The 12,061-nt window shown below is 35.3% G+C and overlaps 1 protein-coding gene across 2 annotated transcripts in view; it reads right to left on the bottom strand.

Annotated features, from left to right (window-relative positions):
- Nucleotides 1–12,061, bottom strand: part of nphp4 (nephronophthisis 4) — a 720,990-nt gene that overhangs the window by 60,663 nt on the left and 648,266 nt on the right. For both annotated transcript variants that reach the window (XM_039755993.1, XM_039755992.1), the window contains exon 19: nucleotides 5,035–5,169. In XM_039755993.1, coding sequence (XP_039611927.1) covers nucleotides 5,035–5,169 — 135 coding nt within the window. The remainder of the gene's footprint in view (nucleotides 1–5,034; nucleotides 5,170–12,061) is intronic.

Here is a 12,061-nt window from a genome sequence, read left to right as displayed (position 1 = left end):
CAGTCAAGGAATGAGTTAGATAAAACCTCACTGGTAAGTGGAGGTGTGCCAAAATCTTAACAAGAAAGGGATGAGAGCAAGAGTGAGAGAAAGAGAGTGATGTAAATTATTTGTGAATTGTGAACATGTTCAAGTTATCTCACCTTAAATAACTGACCTGTTTAAGAGAGAAACCAGGACTTTATTTATAATTTTTCTATCATCTTTTAGTAGTTTTGAATTCACTCTGTAATAGTCCCAGTGCTTTTGAAAGTACAATTAACACTTTCATAACTTTGACTGAAATTATAGGATATGAATCAAGCAAATGGCAAGGAATGTTCGTGTTATTTGGCAGCTCTTGCTTTTTGTGCTTTATCTATTATGATTTGTATTCAATTTATCATCCTAATGCTGCATGTCTATTCTATGACTTCTTTATAATATTCATGATTTATAGTACACATTACTACAACAATATATCATTGCTTCTATTTCTTAATTATGTATTTATATATTTCTGACAGACACACACATGTATATCAGTAGTGGGAAGTGGTGAACAGAATGAAAACTGCTGTCTAAATACTGGGTATATAAATTGAATGTATTTTTTAATTTATTTTAAAAGTGACTACTGTTATACAACTCAAAACTAATACAATTAAAAAGATATTTAAGTGGTTTGAGCAGATTACAGTGCAAAAGGCAAGCCACACTATGATGGTTAACTTTTTCCAGAATAGGGCTATTGATAGATAGATAATACTTTGCAAAAAAACTATTTTTCTTTGCTGTTATTTTGGCATTCCCTTTAAAAGAAGATTTCATTTTATAGCTTTAAGAGACAAACTGTCTAAGACTACTGTTGGAACAAGGGGTTGACTTAATTTGGATACTAAAGAGATAATACAACATTTGAATGAAAGGTAAAAATATGTAATGAAACATTTTGAAAAACATCAATAAATGAGTTGACTGGGCTAGGACACAAGCAGGCATTTATTAATTCAGCTTTTAATATGCCTGAACTAACAAAACAAGGACATTTTTATGTGATCCTGTTTATTGTAAAAGATTTGATGTTCTTTAACATTCCATGTTTGCTGCTAGAGCCATCCAGTTTTTTTTACATTTCCCCCTCTATAAATCTAACAACTTTAGAAAACAAAAGGGATGATTATATTTCATACATATTTTTTTCAGATGAAAAATACCTTAAAACCAGTGTTCATATTAAATTATTCTATCTTGCTGTGTTTCTTAACTAATTGTACAAGTATGGTGCACAAGCTGTAAGAAAAGTTAGAATGCATAAGTAAAAAGCCAAAATTACCAACAAGTTTATCAACTTTTATCACACTAAACACTAACTACCATTGAATCCACAAGTGGCTGAATAGATGCACTGTAGAATTCTAACCACTAAAGCTTTAAGATGTTGCAAAACATACTGGAAACAGCATTAGTGCAATCACGATCATCTGCCTGTAGAGGCTGTTATAATAAGCTTGTTATAATATTAAGAGTTGCGTCACTGTATCTGTTTTAGATCTTTTTAAATGTATTTTTCACTCTTTTTCTGTGTAACATGCCATGCAGAGCTGAGCCAGATTTAGCATAGAGTGTCAGCATTCAGAATTGCTGGGCCAAGCAAAGCATAAAGACAGACAGAGACAGTTGCAGGCTGTGTGGTCAGCACTAGAGAGGACTGAGTGTTATTTGAACCTGCTGTTTGATTATCAGTATGAAATTGTCTGCCTTGTTTGAAATTGTAATGGGAGCCTGGCCGTGTAGAAACAATATAAAAGAAGATTGGAGCCTTGCCAACTTTGAGAAACCGTGTGGACGGAAGACATTGGTCCAAAATCCACCTCTGTTGTGATGATAACGCAGTTTCTACACGGCCGGGTCCCCAAAAAATCCCCGGAGAAATGAACTCTGTTTCTCCCGTCTGTACTGCAACGTAAGCCACCATTAAACCAAAGCTAAGTATTCTGTCTTTTCTGTGTATTTGTTGCCGCCTATCGCTGAAAAGAGGGATATCGCCGTTATTATTTATAATTATTTAAATACAGGTTTATTAAAAACGAACATATTTCTAAGGAGTTAACACTCCCGTCGGAAACAGAGGCCCAGTGTCTAAAAGATTTAGTAAATCTGATACAAATTCAAATAAAAGAAATGTAAACCTAAATCTTGTCTTGTTCTTGCATTACCCTTGCTTAAAAATGCACAAATTACACTTGTAAATACCAAGTTTTCTAAACAAAGAAGTGGAAACTGCAGTTTAAGCAGCATTTGAAGTGGCCAGGAATGGTCAGGAGAACTATATTAATATTTCAAAAATTTTGATTTAAGTATTCAGTCACTTCTTATATCATCCTTTACTTTCTATCACCAAATGGTACACCAAGTGCTTGCAGTTTTAAGATTAGCAGTTCCATTTTTTCTTTGTGTGTCAAATGCATGGAAAATACATAAAACATGAACCTTTAAACCACACAACTGAGGAGTTCAGCTTGGTCAGTTTAACATATTGAGGTTGATTTTTCTCTTTACAGAACTCTTCAGTATGTATGTAACAGAGTATTGTGAACTCTTGCATGCATGAAAAAGAAGATGTAAGAAAAAGTACAAACTGCAATATTTCCTCAACCAACAGAGATCCCTTACTACTCCCACTATGCATTAACTATGGTATGGACTTGGAAAATTATGAAAGTCACAACAGAGACAACACTGCGTCTGAGTAAGTTGATAGTTCGGAGTGCTAGACAAAGGAGCTACTAGCTCATAACAGTAATCTGGGATTTTAGAGTATGTGGTTCACTGAATGTACATAGCCTGACTACCTGCCAAATGCATGGAGTGAGTGTGAAGTCTCCTGTAGTGGCACAGACAGCTCTAGCCAGCAAATGACAACTATCCACAATGAAACAAAAGCACACAAAAATGCCTTAACAATTCACCATGGAAAAAAAAAAACACACAGTGATCCCTCGCTATATCACGCTTCGACTTTCGCGGCTTCACTCTATCTCGATTTTTTCTTATATACGCTTACGTCACTACGCATGCGCTTTCTGAGAACTTTTATCTAAGCCCCACGATGGCTCCTAAACGTGCTGCTTTTCTAAGCCTTCTGACAATAAAACTAAGTGCCGGAGGAAGATGCTTACTATCCAGGAGAAGGTGAAACTCTTGGATATGATCAAAGATGGCAATACCCTACAAAAGACTCCTCACGCATATGAAAAGACAGCGGCAGCAACTGCCTATCAAGATGTTCTTCAGCTGCGCACCCAGATACCCACTGCCTACTCTTATTACTCACTCCTTCAGCAGAAGAAGACAACGACGCAACTACTGAAGATACTGCACCACCTAAAGACTCTCCTACTGAGGTTGTGCCTTCATAGGTTAGTGGTTGTGTGTAAGAACTGTGTGTGTGTGTAATTAAATGTACAGTACAATAATCTACTATATGAAAGCGGTAGGGATTGTCCTTCCGTCCCGTGAGTGCAAAGCGTAGTGGTATTCTGCATATCACAGACTTACTACTTGCGGCTTGCGGTACGAAGCGACGCGATGTGAGCAGAGTGCTGGTGCTCCCATCGTTCCCTTGCTTTTGTGCGCAATGCGCTGGAAAAATAGACAAAATGATGTCTCTGGAAATAATTAATGTTGATGGAGTACAAATACCTCACCGCGTAGTAAATATCAGGGGAGATGGTGCTTGCTTATTCTCATCTATAGCTTATTTAGTGCATGAAACTCCGTCTTTAGCGGTACAGATTCGGGCTGACATTGTACGACTTTGGACAGGCACTCAAGGGGATAAAAACTTAGGTTTTCGGGAGATGTTATGAACGGGCACTTTAATGTTCTCATTCCCTACACTTACATGCCTGATGTACACATGGAGCGCACACAAATTGAGGATAAAAGTCGGTTACCTTAAAAGGCGGGTGAGCCTAGTAATAATATGATACTTGTAACGTCTAATATGTCTTATTTTCTCTTATTTTGTCTAATATATTGGGTAATACAAGTGTAATGGTGACTAAAGTGTGTTATTTCATATCTAGAGGGCTCTAATAATGTTAAAAAACATATTTAGAACGTCATAAACAGGTTTTCTATACTCTAACTGCAAAAATATTCGATTTATAAATAAAGAATCCTACTTCGCGAAAATTAATTTATCACGGTAGAGTCTGGAATGGATTAACCATGATAAACGAGGGTTCACTGTACAAATGTGTGTTTTATATGATTCTAATTATTTTCTGTACTTTTGACATAACCTACAAAATTGGCCTGTGCTCTTTTTTTTTTGGTGATTTCAGTTTCATAACATGGTTAGAGACATGAGCATAAATGTCAGCATACAATGCCTTCTCTTTTTCCACTTCAAGCACTTATCTCCACAGTAAACCAACACAAACATGAAAGTAACATGTCAAATCTACATAGCAATACAAACTTTTGTTTATCTAAATTGACTCAGAATTCAGGTTGTATCTTTGGCACTTTTTTAACCTCAGTCATCACCTCTGAAATATGTTTTCTCAGTTGAATACTACAAATAGAGAACATAAAGATTGGTTAGTAACATTATTTAAAAAAAAAAAAACAAAAAAAAAACCAGCTTATTCCCTTGCATCATGCAGATTTGACTTTTGGAGTGCTAGACTCGTAAATTGTTTAATTTCTATCCTATAACTAACTCAAAATTGCGAAACAAGAATTGTGTTTCAGTCAAATCTCCCTTCTGATAAATTAAACCTTGATTGTATTTTCTTTAACCTAACAAAACTAACTAATGCCCATACTTTGGAGAATGCACTGCTGATATGAAATGAACAAGTGTACCGTAAGAAAAACAGATACGACAACAAAACTGAACATACATTACTACCATTGTAGCTTAAAATATTTAAACAGACCAGGAAACATTGGACTTCACCAAACGGCAATTAAAATAACCATGGAAATATATGTGGTTTGACTAGTATGAGGCACAGGGTGTAGAGCAAGAAAAATGCTAACCGTTTAAGTGACTGAGGCCAAGAGATGACAGACTTCCCCCTGGAAAGCTGATGGTCCTATCATAAGCAGAGATGACCCTTGAGGTGGATGGTGGAAGGGTATCACTACGACTTCCCTGGTGATCAGCAAGATGCCCTGCAAACAAGTTAAAAACAAAAAATCACATAAGTAATACTTAACCTGGAAACAATGTTAAACAGAGTAATACCCCTTTTGAGTTGCTGGAAATAACTTTACAAATGTAAAAATGAATTTCCTACTTCAACAGTGCTTTTGGGTTTGGTGGTTAGTGTTCTAATGATAAACTAGAGCCAGGAAAAGGTAACTGTGCTTATTTGTATAGATGCTGGGAAAATAAAAAATCACAAATTATTTCTGTAGTTTTTTCAAGTTTTTGGCAACCTATACAGGGCCAGTTCTAATTTACTCACTCAACATGAAAAGAAAGGCGCGGAAAAATGATGTACACATGAATTTTGTGAACTGCCAAAGCATCATTAGAAAACATCAGGCTGTGTACCTTCTGACTTTATAGCTGTGATGGTAGAAAGAGACAGACTGCAGCAATAAGCCTTTATAGTTTGCCTAAGTCGTCAATCTGGTTTCACAAATGCTCTGTCAGTAAGGCAGCATGTATGCTGGATGGCAAAAAATGCTAATGATATACTAGCAAAATTTTGCATGTTAGTGTTACTCAGAAGTGTTAAACCATGACAACAGAGTATGTACATAAAAAACACATTAAAAAAGAACACTTTTGTTTATAAAAGTGGATGAAAAGTGCGCTTTATGTTTGATTTATTTAACAATTCAATGCATGAACCTCCTGAAACATGTAGTACTTGGTATAAAAAGATCACAGATAAACTTTTGCATGTAAATAAAATGTGTTCTAAGGTATAACTGTTTAATGATCAAGTATAGTAACAGAAGTTCAAACACTTTGGAATCAAGCAAACATTCTTTACCAAAAAAGTACATTTTTGATTACATATAGATCAATTTATTTTCTTTGAGTAGATTTAATTAATTTTACTGCTCTTTTTTATGATTTTCCCTGAAAACCTGTTTACTTTGCCATTACGCAGTTTGATCTCTAATTCAATATTCACTCTATGACTGTGGGATCACCACTACTTTAAAATAAACTGCTTCTTTACATATAAAAACATATTTTTTTAATCACTTATAAACTGGCCACTTCTAACATTATTAAATTCATTCCATGTAATAAATCAAAAAAGAGATGTGTCTCTAGATAAGATGGCAAAGGTGAAAACAAGAAGTATAACATAACATGAGTTTATAAAGTACGTACATTTATAGGCTTTGCCCAAGCTTAATAACCCCAATGAATCTCAAAGTATTAGAGGTGATGAATACCTGTAGTGTTATATGTTTAAAAAGGCTGATGAACTTTTGTCAAATATGGTGTTTTTCATGCTGGATGTCTGATGCTGCTTAACTAAGCTAGGATATTGATGACGAGCTGAGAAGTCCACTGTTGACACACTGAGAAATTAATCACTGAATTCAACACTTCTCTGTATAACTGTGCAAAATAATAACCAACTCCTTTCAACTTTCTTCCAATTAAAGCAGAATTTTCTGGTATCATTCTAGTCAAGCACAGTGAGACAATGTACTTGACCTGCAGAAAGTTCAGTGTTATTGCAGACTGGCAGTTCTAACAACCCCTAAAGGCACAAAGCAATCAGAACAATGTGAAAGAGAAAGAAATGAAAATCATTCATCTTTCCTAACAAACAACAGGATGCACTGATTAGTAAGCAGTGCTGGCTGTAAAAAGAACGGAACAGAAGTTAGAATCAAGAGCTCTGCCTAAATCAAGGGTGGGAAATTGCTTTATATAATAAAATAAAGATTGGGATTTAAATTTCCTCCTGGGTGTGAGACAGCAACAGAAAATCCTACGAAACATTCTATAGTGCCGCATGGAGTGAATATAATTAGAGATGTGATACACAGGAAAGAACTGTTTTGAAATTAAATCTCTAATCTGGTTTCATTGTTATTTTCCACAACAGTGAAGCTTTCCAGGCTGTACAAATTGTCACTAATATGTGCTTTTTCGTTTGTGTTTGTTGATATTAAAAGCTTGACTAATAAGAAATGCGTTTATAACAATTCTCCTACCAGATTTTGGTTTGTATCAGTTTTATACATAAGGGTGAAATTGAATCACGTATCTTAAAATAGTTTTTGATTCCTAAGATTTTGAAAATTTATCAGTTGTCATCTTCAGAGGAAAATAATTAGACATTGTCACAGATGTGCAAGCTGGAGGCAACTAAAGGGCTTGAGTAACTGTAATTCTTCACCGGACTAGGGGGTGGCGGAGTGCACTGACTGTCTCTCTCAGCTCCCTGCAGACCATTCATGGGAAGTTCCACCGGGTACCGGCACCTCTGATGACATCAATTCCGTTTCTGGAGCTGCTGATGATGCCGCCACTTTCTGGTCCTGGCGCCTCTGATGACGCCACTTTCTGGTTCCGGCGCCTCTGATGATGTCACTTATGGTTCTGGCATCAATAGGGTCACTTCTTCCACCGGCCTTTAAAGCCTCCATCTTACCTCCACATATTAAGTTCTGTTTTGGACTCAGTACTGTGAACAACTCTGTTAAACTTCAACCTTTTTCAGCCAGGGCATATTATATGGGTGGCTGCCCCCAAACCTTTACGATGTCTGTTGATTGTTTTTATGACAACATACAAGAATCAAAGGCAATATATAGCAAATGAGGGGTTGGGGGTAGATCAAAAGGTGGGGCGAAGCTCCAAAATAGCACATAAACCTGCAAACACTCTGCTGGCAGTTCTTTTTAGTGTCAAAAGCAAGAAATCTGCATCAGAGACATGGAACGCAGTATGTCATGTAGTGCATGCCCAGCTAAATACGTGGGACAAACATCTAAAATACTTGCAACACACATTGCAATACTGTCAGAAAGAAGGACCAAGGATCTCTAATATACACACTTACAAGTTCAACCGGACACACGTTTAACTGGGACACAGTGCAAATAAAATTCAGGGCTTAAACTGAAAGTGCTAGAGAGCTGGCTGAATCTCAAATGAAAATACAATTAACAGACATTTGGACATAAACCCAGCATATGCAGGCTTAAAAAGAAGAACATGAAAGTAATGAAAAGAGTTTATGACCAACAAATCATTTGCTATGTATTGAATTGAATTCCTGTATGTCTAATCATTATCCTCTGATGAGGAACCCAGGTAGGTTGTCAAAAGCTTAGGACTAAAAAACTATTTTAAGATATGTGATTCATTATATCTCTTATGTATAAAAATGAGAAAATCCATTATATCTAATGAATAAATCAGGGGAGGAAAATTGCTCACTATCTTTGTTCTTTGACTTCCAGGTACTTTTAGTGGGGGTTGGTGGCAGGATTGGCACTCCAGCCACTATAAAAAAAAACACACACTGTTCCAGTGAGGTGCATGGATTAGGCTGAGCTGAATCAAAGTCCCTTTATACTGAGGGTTAATTCACATTACTGATGCAAGAAGCCGAACTGCAGTGTTCCAAGTTGTACAGTGCAAATTTTTAATTGCCAGTCTTTAGTCATAGATTATTGTGTGGCACTTTTTACTATCAATAAAACTAGCAATTACAACACAAAAACCTATACCGTATTTGTGTTAATTTCATACACTTTTTTCTTCCTGATAAATTTTTGGTGCTTATGATAGACAGCTTTAGGCTGAATACAAATATAATTTCACCCTGACTGCATCACATGAATTTCATGTTTAACTGCTTATGATGCCATCAAACTATATTACTTTAAATGAGCTAAAAATAGTTTGCAGCTGACTTTTGTTTATACTCAGCATCTAATGATTCTTGTTTTAGTTCACAAAAGTAGCTGGGCAGCATTGATAGATGCTTGATACCCTGATATCACTTTCCCTTTGTTGTAGTGTTTTGGTGAAACCTTTCATCATGTTTGTGACTGACTGCACCAAGATTAGCAGGGAAGAACTCCAAGCATGGATGCAGACAACAAATCTGTAGTGACAAGTTGCACTGTATGGTTTGGTATGCTTAAAGCACATTGTTGTTCAGCTGGATATAGTTTGATGCTCTGTAGTTGCCAAGAAAATTCTCAACATTCTTGAATGCCTTCCATGAGATTTCCTTCTGACCAACAAAAATGCCTTCCTTAGCCTTGGCAGCAGTTTTTCATATAAACAACTGCCTCAAATATCCAAACCTTTCACCTTCTTGTTCATTGCTTTAACACTAGAATTACCAAAGCCTACGAAAAAACTCGTAATCCCAGCCCACCTTAAATCTGTTTGCACCTCTCCATCAGCGTCTTTGGTGTTGTAAATGTGTCAATCAATGCTAGCAGCAATCAGCCTGCTATCCCATCCCCCCACCAACGCAGAAGAAAGTTCTCTCAGAGCTCAAGTCTGTTTACCTGCATGTGAGTCGCTAGGAGTTGTATAGGGTAAATAGTATATCATTATTTGGAATACATGCATTTCATGTGTGTTCCATGTCTATTACAATCTATGTAAACACAAAGAAACATTTTTCATGTTTTAGTAATACATGACAAAATGTGGACAAGAAATGTATAATGTGTGAAGCCTGAAGTCCAAATAGGAAATAAACACTTTCACAAAAGATACAAGTATAACAAAACAAGTGCTCTTTTATTCAAGAATATAACTGCAGAAAAAGAACTTGCGTTAGGGTGCGACGTCGACACGTCCTTAATATGACTGCTTTGGTGGTGCAGTGGTAAGAACTGCTGACTGGCAATCAAAAGGTCGCTCGTTCAACCCTGGATGCCTTTTTTTTTGAGTAGTGAACTGTTCTTATTGTTGCATTACAGAATAAAAACATACATTTGATTCGAGTCTGTAACAGCCGGTGTAAATTTATGCTTGCCCCAATCTGACACTGCTGTTTTCTATGGCAAGCTGAATTAACCTATAGAGATATCTCAAAACAAATTTCAGATATCTTAAAATGTAATTCACTTTTTAAGATATTTGAAACTCACTTTGAGATATCTTAAAATAATTTCTTTCACCTTTTAAGAGATCTGCAATACATTTTGTGATATCTCAAATGCATTTCAAGATATCTCAAATACATTTTCAAATATCTCAAAATAATTGTGTCTGCATTTCCAGATATCTCAAAATCATTTCCTGTAAAACTGCCTATTATTTCAATGGAACTTCTTGTTAATTATATCTTAAAATGTATTTGAGATATCTTGAAATGAGCAGGAAGTGATGTTGAGATATCTGAAAATGGACAGGAAGCTGTTTTGAGATATCTTAAATGCATTTTAGATATCTTGAAATACAATTTGAGATATCTTGAAATACATTGTTAGATATCTGAAATGAATCAGAGACCCATTTTAAGATATCAAATCAAATCATCATCAAATTAATTTTAGATATCTAAAAATGTATTTTAGATATCTCAAACAACAGTGAATTTTAAGTTATATTAAATGCTTTTTGAGATATCTTAATTATATTTTGAGATATCCTAAAATAACTTCCAACTCACTTTAACATATCTCAAATTCATTTTCAGATATCTCAACATAACTTCCTGCACATTTTAAGATATTTCAAATAGATTTTCAGATATCCTAAAATAACTTCTTGTGCATTTCAAGATATCTCAAATACATTTTACAATATACAGGAAAAGAATACATTGAAAGAATTGGAAATTTTACAGGAAGTGATCTCGAGATATCTCAAAATGTATTTGATATATGTTGAAATGCACAGGAAGTTATTTTAAGATATCTTGAAATGTATTTGCAATATCTCAAAATGCCCAGGAACCTATTTCGAGATATCTTGAATTGCATTTAAGATATCTTAAAATGAATTTCAGATATTTCAAAATGTACAGCACATCATTTCTTGAAATCTATTTGAGATATCATAAAATGCTTTTTAGATATCTTAAAATAGATGCATTTTTAGATATTTGTAAATTAATTTCAGATATCTAAAATGCATTTCCAGATATCTTAAAATTCATTTTGAGATATTTCTAAATGTTAATTCGGCTTGCCATAGTTTTCAAATAAAGATGTACTATAACAGGGGTGAACTCAAATGAGGATGAGGGTTCTACATCGGAGAAAAAGAACAGAAGCCCTCCCCGCAAGAAATGTTCACTCACATATAAGAACAACGCAGCTGCACGACACAGTTTGGATGCAGCCACAGGTTGCGCGTCATCCTGCAAGTCAGTCTGCCCCACACCTGTCCTTCAACAAAACAGCACGGCTTACAGAGCTCACCAACATATCTTACAAAGTCCTGTTTGTGATTATATTTAGTAATGGTCTTTATATGAAAACCATATATATGTTACTTATATAAAAGCCAGACCGAATGTTATTTACCTATATTTACTTATCTTCCTACAGCATAAAGTCACAAGTAAACTGCAGAACTTCCTCTGTTTGATCGATACGGGCATGCTGACAAACTACATGTGTACTGAAGTGACTTTAGTGACTCTAGTGTTAAAGTGATTTTTCAACATTTCAAGTTTTATATGAAGAGGAGGCAAAAATCACCTTTGTTGGCCCTATCAACAGACAAATGCATACGGAGCGGACAGTTCTTTTTAATATACTGACTCTTTAGCATGGTTGTTCCATTCACAAATGAAACAACGACATTAGAGGATCTCAGCTAAATTCCAAATAGCAGCACATGTACTTTTATGATCACCACAGATGTCACAGTTGTAGTTGTTGTACTTCATATGTATACTTATAACATGAAAGTAAATCACAAAAACAGGTAATTGCAATAAAATGGTACATTATAGGAAAATTTACAAATGATTCTTTTGATTAGCTGGTCAGGTCCATGAAATACTCCCAAATGTGATGTGCCACAAAACAAAATGTGTTGTCCCATGTTTAATGTTTTAAACCATGTTTTAGTAAAATATCCGTTGAGATGTTAAAC

Source organism: Polypterus senegalus, chromosome 6 (assembly GCF_016835505.1).
Source record: "Polypterus senegalus isolate Bchr_013 chromosome 6, ASM1683550v1, whole genome shotgun sequence".
NCBI classification, from domain to species: Eukaryota; Metazoa; Chordata; class Cladistia; order Polypteriformes; family Polypteridae; genus Polypterus; species Polypterus senegalus.
Note: the sequence above shows the minus strand (reverse complement) of the source record. Positions and strands in the feature narration are given on the sequence as shown.